This window comes from Mandrillus leucophaeus, unplaced genomic scaffold (assembly GCF_000951045.1).
Source record: "Mandrillus leucophaeus isolate KB7577 unplaced genomic scaffold, Mleu.le_1.0 Scaffold66, whole genome shotgun sequence".
NCBI lineage: Eukaryota > Metazoa > Chordata > Mammalia > Primates > Cercopithecidae > Mandrillus > Mandrillus leucophaeus.
The window spans coordinates 1,802,936-1,816,294 of NW_012107141.1; the positions used below are offsets into that span (position 1 = coordinate 1,802,936).

The window sequence follows — 13,359 nt, forward strand, 5'->3', positions numbered from 1 at the left end:
GAGGAGCATCCTGTGAAGTGATAGCTGAAAGGCTGATGAGCAGGGAGGGACCCCTTGGTCGCTTGTGTTGAGCTGGAGGGGAGATGGTTGGGGAGGAAGATGGCCCACATCAGGCGTAGGAGCTGACTTGGCAGAGGTGAGAAGACCTGGGAGAGAGACTGTAGGAGTCCAAGTTAGAGGCTGCATATGTGGCCTGGGAGGTACCTCTAGGAATGGTGAAAACAAAAGATGTTGGATTTTCTGGTGCCAGTAACACCCCTTCTTCCCATGAGTGCTGAAACAACAGAAGAACAGACACAGGACTCAGCTACAAGGTCCGCATATCAAGGTTATTACCGATAAGGCCAGGAAACCTTGGCTTACCTCCATGACCACAGTCAGACTTCTTGATATGCCCTCACCCTATCGAGGCCTCGGGGCACGCTGTCCGAGGAGACAGTCTGTGCTGCAGGCCCGGTCTCTGCCAACCGCCAGGAGGATCGCTGCCTCCCTCGGTGAGCCTGCGAGCGGGGAGCAGAGGAGGTGGGCCTCCAGGTGTGTCTCCCAAAGGTGGATGCTGGCCCTTCCCAGGCATCCCTTCCCCGTGGGGGATGCAGGAGCTGGGCAGCAGGCACTCTCTGTAGGCAAGCGGCTCAGAGTGGGCAGGAGAGGGCCGGATTCCCCATGCCCCAGGTCAGCTCCTTCTCCCAAGCTACTTCTAAGTCATTCCTCTGCTCTCGGGAAAGAGAGTTAGGGAGGCTGGGAGAAAGGGTAGAAGCTGCCTTTCCAATATTCTTCCCTCTTGGGAGTGCAGCGTTCCTCCCTTCATCGCAACACAAGGTAGGAGAGGCAGCCTTTGCCCTCATGCTGGCTGTCGCTCTTGCCAGCCCAATCCAAGATGCTTCAGAGGAAAGACTGCCAGCAACCAGCCAGACAGGGTGGTGCTGTGGTGGCAATTTTGGTCCAGTAGACCTGGTTCTAGTCCCAGCTCCTCCAAGGACTGCTACGTGACCTTTGGCAAATTCTTAGCCTGAGTTTCTCCATCTTCTATAAAACAGAGTTGTTGTAAGAATTGAGAGAGACAAAATGTATCTGACTGAGTACCGGCAGCTATTCTTACGGAATAGTGTGTGGATGTGAAGGAAAACGCGTGTGTGGCCTTGATTTTTGTTGTTTTTTGCTTTTATTTTGAGACAGGGTCTTCCTTTGTTGCCCAGGCTGGAGTCACTGGCACAATTGTGGCTCACTGCAGCCTTAACCTCCTAAGCTCAAATGATCCTCCTACCTCAGCCTCCTTAGTAACTGGGACTATAGACACACGCCACAATGCTCAGCTAATTTTTAAAATTTATTTATTTATTTTACTTTATTTTGAGATGGAGTTTCACTCTTTTGCCCAGACTCCAGTGAATTGGAATGATCTTGGCTCACTGTAACCTCTGCCCCTGGGTTCAAGCAATTCTCCTGCCTCATCCTCCCAAGTAGCTGGGATTACAGGCACCTGCCACCACGCCCAGCTAATTTTTGTATTTTTAGTAGAGATGGGGTTTTGCCATGTTGGCCAGGCTGGTCTGGAACTCCTGACCTCAGGTGATCCACCCACCTTGGCCTTCCAAAGTGCTAGGATTACAGACATGAGCCACCACACCTGACTGCTAATTTTTAAATTTTTTGTAGAGACGAGGTCTTGCTACATTGTGCAGGCTGGTTTTGAACTCCTGGCCTCAAGTGATTCTCCTGCTTCAGGCCTTCCAAAGCGCTGGGATTACAGGTGTGAGCCACCGTACCTGGCCTCTTGTGTGGGCTTTGGGCAGGTCTTACAGTCATGGAGCAATGTCTGTGTAAATGTGTTGAGAGCAAGGACTTGGGGAAAGGGAGGAGGGCAGAAAGGGACCTCAATCTGGGCCATTCTCACTGTTGATGGGAAGAGGAAACACAGAGAAAGCAACAGAGGAGCAGCCCTGAGAGGAAGGCACTCCTGAGAGCGTCTGTCCCAGCAGCCAGAAGCAGGGCTGGATTCCCAGCTGGCTCCCAGCCCCTGCGAAGCCCTGGATTCTTCCGCTCTAGCCTGGGGTAAGGGCTGGCAAGGTGGTCAGTGTCCATAAAGACAGTAAGATACCAGGCCTGTGTCCTGGCATAGAGCACTCTGGATCTTTGTCCTGCCTCTGGCTCCTGGGAAAAGCCTCTTCCTGCTCTTGGCCTCAGTTTTCCCATCTGTAAAATGTAGGGGTTGAGCCATGATATGGTTTGAATATTTGTCCCCTCCAGATCTCATGTTGAAATGTGGTTCCCAGTGTTGGAGTGGGCCTGGTGGGAGGTGTTTGGATCATGGGGGTGGATCCTTCATGAATGGCTTGGTGCCCTCCCCGCAGTAAGGAGTGAGTTCTTGCTCTGTTATTTCATGCTAGAGCTGGTTAAGTAAAACAGCCAGGTATCGCTCTTGCTCCCTCTCCCTGTGTGATTCATGCCTGCCCCTGCTTCACTTTCTGCCATGAATAAAAGCTTCCTGAGGCCTCACCAGAAGCCAAGCAGATGCTAGTGCTGTGCTTGTACGGCCTGCAGAATGGTGAGCCGAATAAACCTCTTTTCTGTATACATTACTCAGTCTCAGGTAGTCCTTTATAGCAATGCAAAATGGACTATTACAAACCAACTTAAAAATTGTTTTTAGCTCCTTTGACCACAACCCATGGTAAAAAAGAAAAAAAGTTTTTACACACACACACACACAGACACAGACACACACACTAAAACTAAAGCTTCATGAAACAATACTGTATGGCATATGTTTACTCTGATGTTTTGTGTTTCATTGTATATCATTAAAAAATGCTGACCATGGCCCCCTAAACTGATTGTACAGCCCATTAATGAGCCACACTCCGTGGTCTGAAAACACTGACCCAGCTCATCTAGAAGGTTCCTTCCTGCTCTGGCAGGCTGCAGTTTTGTTCCATTTCCTGTAGCCTCACGACCCCATCAGTCAAGTCTTTGTGGTTTTCTTCTTTGCACTCTTGTAACAGTGGTTTCCAATCTCAGACTCTGCACTGAAGGCATGGTCATGAGCCCAGTTGCTGGAGGTGCATCCCCCACGCCCCTGCCTGAGCAGCATGAGGCCTTCGAAGCCACCTGCTGGGGTGTCGTGAGTGGGGAGGGGCCTTCATGCCTTCTGCCATCATCACAGAGTGGGTTCGTGTGTCATCCACACTCCCCTCCGTGCCCCATCGCAAGACTCTACTGCATCAGTCTATTCCCTGGAAAAATGGTTGGGATTTGGAGTCCGGCTGCCGATTAGAATTCTAGACCCTTCCCAGGCCCAGCTAGCTCCCTCTTCACCTTCTCCTTCTGCCCACTGAACCTCTCCCTGGGCAGGTCCAGGGGTCACCACTGTGGGAAGTGCTGATGGGTGAAAAGAGCTTTGGCAGCAGATGGACCTGGGTTTACATCCCAGCTCCACTTCTGCCTGGCTGTGTGGCCTTGGGAAAGTTCCCTGACATCTCTGAGTCTCTTTCTTTGAAAAAAGCTTGGAGATAGTCATACTGCTCTGGGAAGATAAATTTAAGGGTGGGACGATAGGCACAAAGTGCTTTTTGTTGGTGCCTGGCAAGAGTTAGATGCTCAGGAAAAATTTGTGCCTTTAAATCTCGTCCCCTGCACGTCCCTTTAAGGGAATGGTTGGAGAAATGGCAGCTGTTGCCATCTTGAATAAAGAAGGGGAACATGCCTTCCACAGGGGGACAACATTAGGGAGGGGCTGTCTCAAACTGGGTGCACCGGGAGTAATCCCACCCAGCCCCAAACCTGTCCTAAAACTGCAGAGCCAGGTGCAGCAGCACTCTGGTGTTCACAGGGCAGCCTGAGGCTGTCTGAGGAGGAGCACAGGCAGGGCTTAGGGAAAACGGGCTCTGGGCCCCCAAAAGTGGGCCCGTAAGGATGGTGGTGTGTCCTCCTGTGTGGCCTCGTTTTATCTCAGTATGTTTTCAAAAATGTCTGGTGAGATCCTCATGGACTGCCACCCAGGGAGGAGGACGAGCCTTCCAAATCCCAGGGTCATGAGAAGACCCTTTTTTTTTTTTTTTTTTTTGAGACAGGGTCTCATTCTGTCACCCAGGCTGGAGTGCAGTGGCACAGTCTCGGCTCATGGCAACCTCTGCCTCCGAGTTCAAGCGACCCTCCTACCTAAGGCCCTTGAGCAGCTGGGACCACAGATGCGCATAAACATGCCTGGCCAATGTTTTGTATTTTTAGTAGAGACAGGGTTTTGCCATGTTGCCCAGGCAGGTCTTGAACTCCTGATCTCAAGCGATCTGCCTGCCTTGGCCTTGCAAAGTGCTGGGATTACAGGTGTGAGTCATGGCACCCAGCTGAGAAGAACTTTCTAGCAAACACCAGAACCAAAGTATCGGAGCAGGCAGTCCTGAGATGCTGTTTGCATGCCCTCACGCTGTTACCTCTTAGCAAGGCTTCGTGAAAGTCATCTTTGCAGGTGTCCTTAGCGCCCACAGCACTTTTTTTTTGGTGCCACCCACAGTGGTAAATCATGGAAAGGTGGATTTGAACCAAGCTGGGAAACAGACGGGATGTAAGCACCTCCATTACCAGGGACTGCCATGCCAGGGAAGCTGCTTCCCAGAACTTGGAAGCAGTTCCTTCCAGGGCTCCTGACTCAATAGCCACCCCCTTTGTCACCTCAGCTCCTGATAACTGCAGAGCCTGGGGCTCTGAGAGCCAAAGTGACTTGCCCTGGGTCACACAGCTTTAATAGCAGAGGCTGGAGGTCCTTTGGAGGGTTGTGCTGTGTAGCTGGGACTTGGTACTACCTGGGAAAACCTCTAACCCTCTTGCCTCTGCATTTCTGGCTCCAGCTGCCCTCTTCTCTGTTTTTCCGGTAGCCAGAAGACTCTGCTTCCAAGGGAGAGACTTGTACTTTAACCTTGGAGCATAAGGTAAGTTGCTCAGACTTGCTTTATGGAATCGTGGTACTGGCTCATGGTTCAGTAGGAGCAGCGAAACTTCTCAGAATGCAAGGCTGCAAGCCCAGTCTCTATGCTTACCAGCTGGCAGATGTCCCTGGACCTCTGTGTCCCTGTCCACATATGAGGGAGTAATGTCAGATGGACCTAGTCCAGAGAACCTGCCCTCCCAGGAGGCAGCCAGGCTCAAGGTAAAGTCCAGGATGGGGTATCCCATCCTGACTCCGCCCTGCCTTGCCACTGGCTGTATGACCTTGGTCTTGTTCCCTCCCCTCTCTGGTCTTCTCTGTCTTCATCTCAAAAGACAGCAAAGATATTCCTGTTTTGCTGAAGTCACAGGGGGTGAAACTACTTTGCAAAGCTTAAGGGCCAAAGATTGTGAAGGATTTTATTCTCAGCTGTGTAAAGATTCTCAGACCAGTGGTCCCAGAAGAGGAACACTCAGGCCTGCAAGAAAGCGTGTGGGAGGGGCTGAGCCACAGCCCCTGGGTGGGTGAAGCTGTGCTGGAAAGCAGACCCTTGGCAGGGAAATGAGCTCTCGTTACTCACATCAGCACCCCAGATCCACAGGCTGGGCTTGATTCTTGGGAGGTCTCCCTGGGCTCTGACTCCCTCAGAGTCCCCAAGAATCTCCGAGCCCCTGACTCCAGCCTAGTGTTCCCCGGGACTCATCCTGGGAGTCAGGGGTGCCAGGGTGCCTCCTCCGGTGGGACCAGCCCTGCCATGGCAGCTGCTGCAGCTGGTATCCCATTGCAGTGTTACAGTGAGGCTCAGATTACACAGTGAGCTCATCCCAGCATGAATGGGGCCACCGGGGCAGGGCATTGGAAACTGATGGACCGATGTGAGGGCTATCACGGGGGGTCTCCCTGGACCCTCTCCCTCCCTCCCTCTCTCCCTCTCTCCCTCTCTGTGTGTCTTGGACTCTCTTCCTCCCTCTCTCTCTCTCTCTCCCTCTCCTCTCTCTACACCCCTTCTTGGAGCTTGCCTGGGATTGTCATGGCAACCCTCCAGCAAAATTATCAAAACACTTTTATGCTCCCAATCGTACCAGACGAAGTGCTAATTCTGAGTAAGGCTGAAGCAGTTGGTTAAATGCTGAAGTCACAGACTTTGTGTGGAGGCCCCCCTGGGGGTGGAGTGGGCACCAGTGGGAGGTGAGGGCTGGGCACAGGGGCAGGACCACCCAGAAAAGACTCAGTCTCTCACCTGCTAGAGACATTGTGTGTGTGGCTATCCCGTCCCCACCCCTTATGCCACATTGACATTTGCATTCCACACACACACACACGCACACACACACGTACGAGCAGTGGCTGGGCCAAACACACCCAAAGTGTAGATCGACCCAAACAGAACCATCTGGAATAATCATCACCTCATTCAGTGCTTGGAACTCTGCGACCCACTCTGGGGAGAGTTTTGGGTGAGGCGGGGATGGCCAGTTGCCCAATGCTTCTAGCTGGTGCTGGGTCTGAGCTAGGGCAACAGAGCAGCCGTGGGAAGGGGCCTGACCTTCCTGCCCAGCCCCCAGGGAAAAGCAAAGGAGGACCTGTGAACAGAACTGCCCCAGCCTGGTTCTTCCAGCCTTGATGTGCGTCCCAGGACACACTGCATCCCTGCTCCCCTGTGACTCAGACCCAGGTTACCATAGGCTCCCTTGGAAACAAAGCCCTGCTAATGGCTGAAGAACTGGTGGTTGCTTTTTTTAAGATTCCAGTTCTGCCCAAAAGCCAAAGTGTGGGTAGGGACGATGGGGGAGGTGGTGCACAAGCCCCTCCCCTCTCTGCTTCCATCTCCCCACCCCATCTGCTTCCCCAGGACACCCCTCCCTGGAAGCCAGCCTTCCCCTGCAGCCTCAGTGCAGGCTGCTCTGGCTGGAGGGGAGGCATCTACTCCTGCAAATGGGTGCCCTCATCCTCCAGAGGATTCTAGGACGTTAGAGCAAGAGGGACCCCCAGCGAATCAGAGTCTGGCCTCCTTGCTTCCCAGATGGGGGAACTGTGGCTCAGAGATCGGAAGCAATGGTTCAAGGCCACAGAGTGTGTACACGCGCGTGCACACAAACACGTACAAGCGGTGGCTGAGCCAAACACACCCAAAGTGTAGATCGACCCAAACAACCAACCTGCAGCCAGGCTTCTGGCTTCCAGGCCAGTGCTGTTCTCATTGCATCAGAGAGACTACAGGATGGGGTGGCGCAAGCAGTGAGCGCCAATTTCAGAGTCAGGCAGGCCTGGCCTTGAACGCTGGCTTCAGTGCTCAGCACTTAGTGTAACCCTGGTCAGTCCCCCCCGCCACCTGAGTCCTCAGCTGTAAAATGGGGCGATGCTAGGGTCCCTCTGGAAGGACACAGTGAGGATGACTTCATTGAGGTGGTATGTGCAAGCGCAATCACAGCTGGCACAAGGCCAGACACAGAGTGAGTGTTCAACAGATGACTTTTATTTTTATTTTTCATTTTTTTTAGAGCTGTGGTCTCACTATGTTACTATGTTGCTCGGGCTGGCCTGAAACTCCCGGGCTCAAGTGATCCTCTAGCCTCAGACTCCTGAGTAGCTGGGACTACAGACATGCACCACCATGCCCAGCAACAAATGACATTTCTGTGTCCTTCCTCTGTAGCCCCAGAGCTACAGACCTGCTGAGAAGAGGGACTGTCCTGCATCCCTTTTAAGGGCCGACCCCTGTCCCGGGGTGGCTGGGTGAGGCCATGTAGCCTGGAAAAGCCCACACTGACCCCTCCCACAACTCTGAGCTCCTGCAAACTCAGCAAGTCCCAGGAAGGCCCAGAGGGCAAGAGGAAGCAGGACCCCCTAATCCTCCCAGGCCTGCCCACCCTTTGCATCTTGGCTCTCAGGCCTTTGGAGGAGGGAAAAATGTTGAAAGAGGTGTTGATATCTGCCAAGGCCCCTGAGGCCACCTTTGGGCATCAGCAGTAACAGCACCCCAACCCGGTTCCCTGCTGCTGTGCGGAGCTCCACCCTTGGAGACATGATGAGAGCACAGCGTTGCTCAGGCTGGCTTCCTCTTTTAAATTGTGAGTCAGGCAGGAAGGTATAAGCCACCAAAACCCCCAGATGCCCTCTGAAGCAGGAATTTCTTGGAACCTTTCCCTGATATCTTCTCCACCAAGTTGGGGGCTGGGTAGGTTTTAGGATGAGATCATAAAAGCAAAAGGAACTTTTATTTTATGCTTACGACATGCTGGGTACTGTGCTAGGCGCTTTCCTACACACTGGCACCCAGGGGCATTGCTTCTGCTTTCCAGGTGCGGAAGAGCCACCAAGGTCACAGAATGAATGAGTCCATGGCAGCGCTTAGGTTAGAATCTAGGTCTCTGTTCTCCTTACCTGATGGTGGCCTTTGGCTGGCTCCTTGGGCAGGGAAGGGCAGAGAAGGCATAAAAAGGCCACGGCGGGGAGGGGTGGTCCTGGCCCTAGGGACATCCTGAGGTGGAGGAGTCATGGCTGGGAAGGGTGGGTGGCAGGACCCGGGGATCTAGGCAGTATGGGAGCTCGGTCCTCCATGGGAGGTTCAATCTCCCCACCCTCCCCTCCTGCCTTCTTCTAAGAGGCCCCCAGTGAGCAGGGCCCAAGACCCAGGAGGGGATGATCTTATTGCTAATTTAGGACCTCTGCTATGAAGCACACACCCTTTTTCTTATTTTCACTGCCCTGGGCCGGGATGGGGAACCTCCCATCCAGGGGAGTGGAGGAAGTTGACTTAGGGTACCCTAGTCCCTGGCCTCAGAATTTGGGGTCCAGAGGAGCTGTGTGTGTTGGAGACAGTGTAGCACCTTGGCTGGCCTGTTGGGAGCCGTAGGAGCAGGGCACACGTGGTAGCAGTCCATGCCACAGGGACCTCTGCGTGCCAGCTCTGTGCTGGGTGCTGGAAAGGCAGTGGCCAACACTGACCACCTAGTGGGGAAGGCGGACAGTACAGTGTCAACAGACAAGTAGGAAGACTCTTTAGATAATGACAAACATGCCATGAAGGAAAGGGGGACAGAGAGACTGAGGGGCAGCCCTCAGTAGGGTGGCCAGGCAAGGCTTCTTCAAGGAAGTAGTAACATCTGAGCTGAGAACTCTGCAGGACAGACAGTCAAGTGGCTTGTCCAAGCTCATACAGTAAGTTCTGGGGAAGCCAGACTAGCACGCATCTCTAGACTCCCTTTGAGCGGTCTCCCTGCTCCTAGAAACATCCTTCTCTTGGATTCTGACATGTCTTCCTGTTTTCCTCCTACTCTGTTGAACACTACTTCTCTGAGTCCTTGGCTGACTTCATCCTCTTTCCAGTGCCGGACTGTCCCGGCCCTCCCCTGGAATGTGGGCCTCCACCCAGCCCCCTCCAAAACGGCCACCTCCACCCCTCACCTCTCCCCTAGCTTCAGTGGCCTGCTCGACATCTCCACCTGGACGTCAAAGGGTCTCTTAGAACAATGCTAAGTCCATATAATAGAGACCCCAAGTTAGAGTAGTTTAAAAAGATTCAATTGATTGTTCACTCCTGTAATCGTTACAGGGGAAGTGCTTCAGGTTGGCGGATGGCTCAGCTCCACGTGGTCATTTAGGGACTCACTCTAATGACTGTGCTGCTATCTTTAACGTGACAGTTCCAGAATCTCTCTGGTTATTGCACTTCCAGCCAGTGTGAGGGGAAAACCACAGAAGTCTAGGGCAGGAATTTCTTCTTAATCGAGCGAGGCAGAAGTTGAGCATACTTCTCACATTCCACAGATGAGAGTTTAGACACATAGCCTCCTAGCTGCAAGGAGAGTTGGGTTATGCCCTAGCTGGGCGGCTAGCTGTCTCTGTCACAGCCTATCCTCGAGAACAGCAAGGACTTGCCTGCCCTGGCAGCAGAGGAGGTCCTCTGGGGGTGACCCCTTATTCTGTGTCTCTCTGACCTTGACTTTGCCCTTCAACATTGCTTGCTTGTCATTCTCCACAACCACTGACAGGGTGTTGAGAGTCTACCCTCCTTAGCTGACTCAGGCTTGAGCAATCATGGGCTTTTGCAGTCCAGCCTTGCAATTTTGTTGGTGATAACAATTCCTTCAAAATAGTAGGCTTTATCTTTAGTCAGTTCCTTGAGCTGTGACCACATCGAAAGCTCCTTTCTTGACAGAGTTATGAAGTCTACCTTCCATACCCTTCTTTTTCCCATTCATTTAAAATGAAAGTGGCTGGGTACAGTGTCTCACGCCTGTAATCCCAGCACTTTGGGAGGCTGAGGCAGGTGAATCACTTGAGGCCAAGAGTTTGAGACCAGCCTGGCCAACAGGGTGAAACCCCATCTCGACAAAAATACAAAAATTAGCTGGGCGTGGTGGTGTACACCTGTAATCCCAGCTACTCGGGAGGTTGAGGTGGAAGAATTGCTTGAACCCGGGAGGCAGAGGTTGCAGTGAACCGAGATTGCACCACTGCACTCCAGCCTGGAACTCCAGCCTGGAAAACAGAGCAAGACTAAATCTCAAAATAAATAAATAAATGAATAAATAATAAAATGAAGGTTATCCTAAGGACACCCTAAAGAACAGACTTAGATGACAAGGTAGTACCCTTAATATAATACTTTGCCACAGGGGGATTTCTTTATTTGGTTTAAAGTTTGGTCTAAGAGACAGGCTTTGAGAGAGGCTCTGAGCCATGATAGTCTGACTTACTGCTCTTTGGACAAAACCAGTTGGCTTTTTCAACACCAAGGTCACCAGTTTTCTGAATTCTCTGTATTTCTGTCTATCTCTTCTTGCAAACTGGCCAATCTCTTTCTTGTAATATTTTGCTAAAAGCAGCATCAAGCAGCCAACACAAATGGCTTCGGCTCTTTCCAACCGTTTTTCTAGAATGATAGGCTCAATAGGCATGTAGGCTGTCTTCCACATGATCACAGGTGACATTTGCAATAAATGTTTTGTCCTAGCATAACAAGATTCACTGGCTTCTCATCATCTAATATCTGTTTCCATCTTGCTCACCACCTATTGGCTAAGCCAATGCCATATATTTGAGGGGTTTTATATGTGGCACTTTCCAACTCCTGGTGCAAATTTCTATAAGGAGCTACAAAGTACAGTGGTTTTAAGGTTATAGAAATTGCTTTTTTTCTCATGTAAGGTAGTTCTGATGTGAGCATTTCAGGCATCATTCAGGTGCATGGTGCGTTTTGATAAACAGCCAGCAGATTCCTCAGTGCCCCCCCGCCAACCCTTCTCTTCCCCAACACATTCACCTGTGTATCAATGGTACCACCATCACACACTTGCTCAAGCAAATACATAGAAGTTAACTTATTTTTCATTGTTTATTTTTGGAGACAGGGTTTCACTCTGTCACCCAGGCTGGAAGGCAGTGTTGAAATCTTGGTTCACTGCAACCTCTGCCTCCCAGGTACAAGCAATTCTCGTGCTTCAGCCTGGGTAGCGGAGATTACAGGCACCAGCCACCACGCCTAGCTATTTATTTATTTATTTTTTTAATTTTTAGTAGAGACAGGGTTTCACTGTGTTAGCCAGGATGGTCTCAATCTCCTGACCTCGTGATCTGCCTGCCTCAGCCTCCCAAAGTGCTGGGATTACAGGCGAGAGCCACCGTGCCCGGCCGAAATTCTATCTTTGTAACCTGCCGCTAAGGCCTCAAGTGACTGTCCCCCCTTGCCATCCACCTCTCTCACTCTGCTTTAGCCAACAAGCCTCCTTGCTGTTTGTTCCTCCAATATACCAAGTGAATTCTTGCCTTAGCATCTTTGCACTAAGACTCCCTCCGCTCAGATACTGTCTTCCCACCTTTTCACATGGCTGGTTCCATCTTTGTCCATCGCAGGGCAAACCGCTGCAGTGTAGTGGGTAAGAGTGAGGGCTCAGGAGCCACGCTGCTGGGGTTTGAATCTCAGCTCTTGCTACTTCCTGCTGTGGGACCCTGGGGCAAGTTTTCTTAGCTTCTCTGTGCCTTGATTTTTCTACCTGTAAATGGCAATAAGAAATGTATGGTATTTGTTACCCAGGGTGGTTGGGAGGATTAAATAAAATAGTGAACACACTGCATTCATGTATAAAAAGTGAGCAGAGCATGGCCATACTAAGCACTTAGCATGTTATTATTGCCCTTCGGGTGGCAGCTTAAATATCCGGCTCTGAGTAGCCTTTCCTGGCCCGGTGCTCTAAGCATCTCACCACCTGCATCCCTAGCTCATCGCCCTACTTTATTTCACCACAAAACATGTTCTTGTTCATGTGTGTATCATCTTGTCTCTCCCCACAACACCCCATTCCCACTAGAATGTAACTTGCATGAGGGCAGGGACTGTACCTTTCTTGTTTGCTTCCATGCCTTTCCTGAGCAGGAAAGTAACTTCTCAGTACATCTTTGTTGAGTGGGTACGGAAAAGACAGAGGCCAAATCCCACTGACCCCCTTCTTTTCGGGTGGCCCTTTGAGCCCTGCTGGGTGCCTGTCAGTGCCCCGCATCTCAAGCGCACGTGGCCATGGCCAGGCTCACAGTTTCCTCTTGGGGGTCCCAGGACATAGGGCAGGGGCTGCCCTGTGGACCTGCTCTTAGAGACCGTGGGGGCACTGGTGAGATTTAGCACACGGTACTCACCCTCAGCAGGGGACTGTCAGAGCTTGGACTCTGGAGTCCAGCCCATCTGTTACCATCAGATACTAGTGGACCATTTACTTATCCCCTCTGTGCCTGTGTTTTCCCATATGTAAAAATGAGAGAATACCAATTACCTCATAGGGCTGCTGCGGTGAAGATTAAACAGGATAATATATATAAAACAGCGCATGGTTGGCTTGGAGTAAAGCTCTCCAGATGGTGGTGGCTATTATTATTGTTGTTGTTGTTGTTGTTAGTGCCATATCCAGTTGTCAGTCTTCAGAGCATGAATAGGGGTGCCCGAGGGACTTGGGTTTGGGAGTGAGGAGACAAACATAAAGAAGACATCTAGGGAAGGGAAGAACCGGAATGGAATAATCGAGGTGTGTTTGCATTCGTGTGTGTGTGTGTGTGTGTGTGTGTGTGTGTGTGTGTGTGTGTGTGCGAGCGAGCGCGCGCGCGCGCCTGCGGAGGGGGCTGGCAAGGATCCAAAGGGGGAGCCCGCCCCTACCTCCGAGCTCAGCTCTGGGGAGCCGGGCGCTCAGGCTCGCCAGGCTGCAGAGAGCTGGGAGCTGCCTCGCGCCCCGCGCAGAACCGGCGGCGGAATAACCAGCGCCTCGAGTGTGTGCATCTGGTATCGGGGGCGGGGGAGGGCGACCTGCGCCCCCGCGGCCAACCCAGTTGGTGCAGACTTGGGGATCCCAGAAGGGACAGCGCCCGCCCTGTCTCGGCGATTGAGGGTCCCTGCCCAGGCTCAGCTTGGGCCCGCCGCGTGCTCTGGGGCCGCGGATTCTCCCGGAACC

At 52.1% G+C, this 13,359-nt stretch overlaps 1 protein-coding gene across 1 annotated transcript in view; it reads left to right on the top strand.

Moving 5' to 3' along the window:
• The first annotated feature begins 367 nt into the window (after positions 1-367).
• Positions 368-13,359, top strand: part of LOC105554835 (chromosome unknown open reading frame, human C11orf96) — a 14,491-nt gene continuing 1,499 nt past the window's right edge. The window contains exons 1-5 of the mRNA XM_012001459.1: positions 368-494; positions 3,003-3,121; positions 4,872-4,925; positions 7,578-7,657; positions 9,251-9,380. Of these exons, the coding sequence (XP_011856849.1) occupies positions 368-494; positions 3,003-3,121; positions 4,872-4,925; positions 7,578-7,657; positions 9,251-9,380 (510 nt within the window). The remainder of the gene's footprint in view (positions 495-3,002; positions 3,122-4,871; positions 4,926-7,577; positions 7,658-9,250; positions 9,381-13,359) is intronic.